At 38.4% G+C, this 6000-nt stretch overlaps 1 protein-coding gene across 4 annotated transcripts in view; it reads left to right on the forward strand.

The window, feature by feature from the left end:
* psme4a (proteasome activator subunit 4a) overlaps nucleotides 1-6000 on the forward strand; it is a 34747-nt gene that overhangs the window by 20128 nt on the left and 8619 nt on the right. For all 4 annotated transcript variants that reach the window (XM_048205470.1, XM_048205467.1, XM_048205468.1 and 1 more), the window contains 17 exons: nucleotides 85-140; nucleotides 261-317; nucleotides 1026-1081; nucleotides 1192-1290; nucleotides 1373-1435; nucleotides 1815-1910; nucleotides 2003-2134; nucleotides 2271-2480; nucleotides 2739-2875; nucleotides 2991-3035; nucleotides 3691-3820; nucleotides 3928-4036; nucleotides 4144-4297; nucleotides 4920-4989; nucleotides 5145-5270; nucleotides 5469-5621; nucleotides 5796-5900. In XM_048205470.1, coding sequence (XP_048061427.1) covers nucleotides 85-140; nucleotides 261-317; nucleotides 1026-1081; nucleotides 1192-1290; nucleotides 1373-1435; nucleotides 1815-1910; nucleotides 2003-2134; nucleotides 2271-2480; nucleotides 2739-2875; nucleotides 2991-3035; nucleotides 3691-3820; nucleotides 3928-4036; nucleotides 4144-4297; nucleotides 4920-4989; nucleotides 5145-5270; nucleotides 5469-5621; nucleotides 5796-5900 — 1798 coding nt within the window. The remainder of the gene's footprint in view (nucleotides 1-84; nucleotides 141-260; nucleotides 318-1025; nucleotides 1082-1191; nucleotides 1291-1372; nucleotides 1436-1814; nucleotides 1911-2002; nucleotides 2135-2270; nucleotides 2481-2738; nucleotides 2876-2990; nucleotides 3036-3690; nucleotides 3821-3927; nucleotides 4037-4143; nucleotides 4298-4919; nucleotides 4990-5144; nucleotides 5271-5468; nucleotides 5622-5795; nucleotides 5901-6000) is intronic.

Here is a 6000-nt window from a genome sequence, read left to right on the forward strand (position 1 = left end):
GTGATTTTAGCATTGCATTGTGCAACTATGGTACTTATTAAACATATTAATAATAGTTTAACATTATAAATGCTTCTCATTTAGGATCAACAGTATGGTTGAGCTACACGAGACAAAAGTGTACACTGGTATAGACTATGGTAAGTGAGCATTTCCTTGTGTTTAAAATCAGTGCTGAAAGCTATATTGATTAATGAAGTAATTGCTTGGCAGTGGATTATTTATTGATTATTGATTATTGATTATTGATTGATTGGCAGACCTGTCTAGAGAGAACTACAGACAGGACATCTGTAAGGCGATTAGACCTTTACTACGTAAGTTACTTCAACATACCCTTTCTAGTGTTAAAGGTGCTACAGAGGATCTTTTCGTCGACTGAGAAACCAAAGACTGTTAGTGAGTTTTTGAAATGAGCGCATGCGTAAGAACAACCCCCCTCCTTCACAGCTCATTTCGAGGGAACGCCTCCCAAAACTCGTATTATTTTACCACCGGCATTCGCTGTGTTGTGTTAGTGGATTCATTATGTCGGACTCACCGCAGGTAACTCATAATCTGCAGTTGTTACTCCTGTCTCCGGACAAAAACATTGCATGCGGCGCCTGTGGAGTGTGGAAAGTTACTGGAGTGCGCAGCCGACCACGTCTCTCACAAGGAACGTCATGGCAGTGATTGACAAGCCAGAGGGCCAATCGTTTACACGATGATCGTTTTTAAGGCCCTACCTCGTGCACAGATGATGTATATTAATATTATTCCTTTCAGTGCACCTAATAAATAGTCTTTTATCAGTTAGTAAAGACAGTTTCAAGTAATATTGCAAAAATGTATAAAACAAAACATCCTCTGTAGCACCTTTAAACTTTAAAGTTTAACACAGAAGATCATGTTTCTAAAGTTTTTAACATCTATAGAGAAATTTAATAAATGATACTTCTTACATATTGAGTAAAATGAAAGCTGTTTTTTTATTATTATTAAATACCTTTCAAGGCTCTCTTAACTCTGTTTATTTTAAATAGACTACACACTTGAGCACTCAGAAGATGACATCAAATCCCTCTTCTCCATTATAAAGGTGAACCACAACACTGTCAGGTTTTCTCCAACATTTGTGTGTATGCCTGTGATATATATTTTCTTGGTTATAAGCATTGGCGTGACTGACGCATGGTGTTCTCTCTGTAGATCATCAATGACGTGCTCCACTTTAAAGGCTCACACAAACATGAGTTTGACTCCCGCTGGAAGAGTTTCAGTATGATTAAGAAGTCTATGGAAAACAAGGTGAGACACATTTAATGTCCATCTTCTCTATATCTTCTCTATGAGATGTAGTTGACTTGACACTCTCTCTTCTTTTCTCCAGCTTCACGGCAGTAAACAGCACATTAGAGCACTACTCATAGACAGAGTCATGCTGCAACATGAGGTAACTCCTAAATAACTATTTTATTTTGTATGTTTTATATAACTACCGTTCAAAAGATTGAGGACATTATTAATGTTCAAAGCAGTTGTGCTGCTTAATATTTTGTGGAAACATTTTTTCAGGATTCTTTGATAAATAGAAGGTTCAAAAGAAGAGGATTTATTTTAAATAGAAATATTTTGTAACGTTACAAGCATCTTTACTGTCACTTTTGATCAATTTATTGCATCCTTGCTGAATAAAGTATTTAAAAAATTAAAAGAAATTAATACTTCATGATGATGCTTTATAATATGTATAACATCTTTGGGTACGTTCCATTAGATAAAAATGTTATGATTTCAGTGGTTTTGAGTGTTTATGCTTGTTTGTGTTTCAGTTAAGAAATCTGACCATAGAGGGGTGTATCTACAGGAGTGTTCATCAGGACCTTATAAATGACCTGCTCAGACTGTCCACCAGCAGGTACAGTCAGGTATGACAACACCATACAGACAAACACACACACTTATGCATTCACATACAAACGCAATGAACACAACATCAATAGCCTCTCTATTACTGCAGGTGAGGAGTAAAGCTCAGAATGTGCTGTTCACAGCATTGGGAACCTACAACTTCTGCTGCAGAGACATCATCCCTGCGGTGCTGGAGTACCTGGACCCAGACCGCACTGACGTCACCCAGCAGCAATTCAAAGTAGGTCTCACACTGTTTACAATGACTAAACCCTGTAAAAAAAAATCTAACAATCTTTTCTCTTTCTGTTGATATGCTGCAGCTATGAGATATTGAATAAGATCATGTTTGATCTGTCTTTATTACTCTTCTCCAGGGTGCCTTGTACTGTCTGTTAGGGAACCACTCTGGGATCTGTCTTGCTACCCTGCAGTACTGGGAGTGCATTGCTCTGACGTGGCCTGCCATCGTGCGTTCTGGCATGAGCCCCTCCATGTCTCTAGAGAAGCCTTCAATCGTGCGGCTCTTCGATGACCTGGCCGACAAGGTCCATCGCCAGTACGAGACCATCGGTCTTGACTTTTCTGTGAGTTCAGCAAATAGTAACCTAAATGATTGTGATACATAAACGAAATTATGAAGGCTTTCCTTTTACTTGAAGCTAAAGTGTGTACTTTTTCTGGTGTTATATATTATATTAACAATTATATAAATTGTTCATTTATAATAATATATTATTACATTATTTTTGGTAATGTGTTGGTTGACTCTAACTGTAACAGAAGTAAAAGTATTTTTCTTGTTACATGTATATTTACACTTTTCTCTTTTGTTTTGTATTCAGATCCCGGAGAGTTGTGTTGAGTTGGCTCTAAAAATGATGAAATCCAGTAACCCAGAACCGACCCCAGGTGCCGCCTCTGAACAGCAGGAACTGGAGGGAAGAAAGAGGCAGGAACAGAAAAACAAAGACTCAGTTCAGTGAGTAAATGTCTAAAAACTGCATACAAATATGCTTCACAAGTTTAAATTCTGATTATAAGCATCGGATATCCACAAAAATTGAGTGTTTTTTCCATTTTATCAATCCTAACAGGAAGTATGAGAAACTAGTGATGGATCTTTTGGACTGCCGAAACATGTACGTCTACTCATTTTGTCTGGTTAGAACAGACAGCACTTTGTTTTACAGGGTTTACATGAATAGTTATGCTTCTTTTTTATTATTCATTATTTTGTTATTTAAAGGTGCTAAAGAGGATCTTTTCGTCGACTGAGAAACCAAAGACTGTTAGTGAGTTTTTGAAATAAGCGCATGCGTAAGAACAACCCCCCCTCCTTCACAGCTCATTTCGAGGGAACGCCTCCCAAAACTCGTGCACGAGTATTGGAACACAAGTGTTTACCACCGGCATTCGCTGTGTCGTGTTAGTGGATTCATTATGTCGGACTCACCGCAGGTGACTCATAATCTGCAGTTGTTACTCCTGTCTCCTGACAAAAACATTGCATGCGGCGCCTGTGGAGTGTGGAAAGTTACTGGAGCGCGCAGCCGCGCACGTCTCGCACAAGGAACGTCATGGCAGTGACTGACAAGCTAGAGGGCCAATCGTTTACGTGCACCTAATAAATAGTCTTTTATCAGTTAGTAAAGACAGTTTCAAGTAATATTGCAAAACTGTATAAAACAAAACATCCTCTTTAGCACCTTTAAATTGTTCTTTGTGATTGCAGCCTCTTTATTTGTAAAGATTTACTGGATGCTAATGGAAATTCATTGCTTAATTATTTTGCAGGCCCTGGAAGTTTGAGCAAATAGCTATCGGCTTCCTGTCTCTGATGCTGAGAGATGACCGCCCCTTGCCGCCTTCTGCAGTCCTTTTTTTCGTTGAGAGCCTGAACCACGACTCTCTCTTAGTTCGCAATGTGCGTTTGTGTGTGCATTCTGTCACAATTGTACTCAAGAACATATATGTAAACGAAAAGCAAAACAAAAACATGTTTCTTCTTATTTTGTGCTATTTATTGCTCAGGGTGCAATATCAGCAGTGAGTGGAATTCTAAAGCAGCTCAAGAGACCTCACAAGAAAGTGGCAGTGAATCCCTATGACATTTCTGAACTCAAAACCTCTCTTCAGTCATGTGAGTACACTAACCGTACAGTAAGATGTGAGTATATAGTCTTACTAAATGGACACACATCGTAGAATATCTGAGATTTGTTATATTTCTTCCTGTTCTTCATGTAGGTGATGGTAAAGCTCACAGCTCTCTGTTGGTGGGAGACAGGCCTGATAACCAGTGGCTGCAGTATGACAGCAGCAGGTTGCCGCGCTCCCAGCAGGACTGGGAGGAATGCTGCTTCATTGAGAAAACTCACTGGGGTTATTCAACTTGGCCACGGTACACACACAGCACTTAAAGGAAGAGTTCACCCAAACATTGAAAATAACTGTTTTCTGTTATTTATTCTAATTAACACAAAAGAGGAAGGTTTTGAATCATTACACAGCTCTTTTCCATACAATAACGGTTCATAGTAACTGCCAAGCTCCAAAAACACCTATAAAAGGGTCTATATGAAAATTTTAAGTAATTTACTAATGATCTTTCCCTCTGCAAAGTTCTGAAAACATTGTGAAGCCAAAGGATGTCCATTTTCATTATAATATTTTCAATATTAATTTACAGTTCTGAAGTTTGGGGCCATTTTTAAATGATTTTGAAAAAATTCTCTTATGCTCTCCAAGGCTGCATTTATTTGATTTAAAGAAATACAGTAAAAACAGTAATATTCTAAATATAAAATAATTTAAAATAACTGTTGGTGGTGAAGTTGGATTTTCAGCAGCCACTTTTGATTAATTTATCCTTTTCATCCAAAACTGAATAAAATTTCTTTAAAATAAAAAAAAATCTTACTGACCCCAAACTTTTTAATGGTAGTGTATATTTAGCAGTTGTTTTGTCTTCCCTTTGAAGATCTACACATTTTATGTTTTTGTTATTTCTTTTCTTTGTTTAGGAAGCTGATGCTCTATGCCCCTCCTGAGGAACAGCCCAAACAGGGCAAAACAAGAGAAGAGATGAATGAGGTACACTTAATTCAAACCTAGTGGCATCTAAACCCAACCAAGTTTTGTTTTTCTCAAAACTCAACAGATGCTTGTACCACCTCTTAATTTCACGTTTTTAATGTCACTCCGTCTTTTTTGTTTAGGTTTGTTTATTGCTGTTTTCTTTGTTATAGAGTGAAAAGATCATATATGATCATTTCTCAGACCCGCTGTTCATAGATCAGTTCATCCAGTATTTGTCTCTGGAGGAGAGGAAGGGGAATGATAAATTCAGCCCACGTCGATTTTGCCTCTTTAAGGTGAGAGTATTTAGACACACATTTACAGTCCGTTTTTCAAACCCAATGAAATGTAGACTGTAGAAGTCTAAGAGCCAGATTTTCATGCTTGTTCAAACCAGTTTGGTTCTATATCTGAGTGGCATCCAAACAATCAGCATTCTCCAATTTAAAAATAACTAATTGCTTACATCATAAAAATGTATTGTGTTGTAAAAGGGCCTTTTCCGGAACTTTGATGATGCCTTCCTGCCCTTGCTGATGCCTCATATGGAGCGTCTGGTAGCGGATTCCCATGAGAGCACCCAGCGTTGTGTGGCGGAGATCATCTCTGGACTCATCAGGGGCTCCAAACACTGGAGCTACAGCAAGGTATGTACATGCATGCACATATGAGAGGTGCAATTAAGGTTTGAGTCTTCAACATCAGCATTGTTACACACCTGAAAACTTGGGTCTCAATTTTTTAGACTCTGGCTGTTTGGACTAGAATAGCAGTGTAAACACCTTTGTTTGAGTCTGTATATGTGTGTTTATGTGTTACAGGTGGAAAAACTGTGGGCTCTGCTATGTCCACTCCTTCGTAAAGCTCTCTCCAATATCACCATAGAGACGTATGCGGACTGGGGCACCTGCATTGCCACTGCCTGCGTAAGGACATTTTTGTCGCGTTCTTTAGACCACGTACTTGTCCTTTAGTAAGATGTATGATTATCAGTATGCTTCATCTTACTGGGTTTTGGGAAAAATA

This window comes from Megalobrama amblycephala, linkage group LG10 (assembly GCF_018812025.1).
Source record: "Megalobrama amblycephala isolate DHTTF-2021 linkage group LG10, ASM1881202v1, whole genome shotgun sequence".
Lineage (NCBI taxonomy): Eukaryota > Metazoa > Chordata > Actinopteri > Cypriniformes > Xenocyprididae > Megalobrama > Megalobrama amblycephala.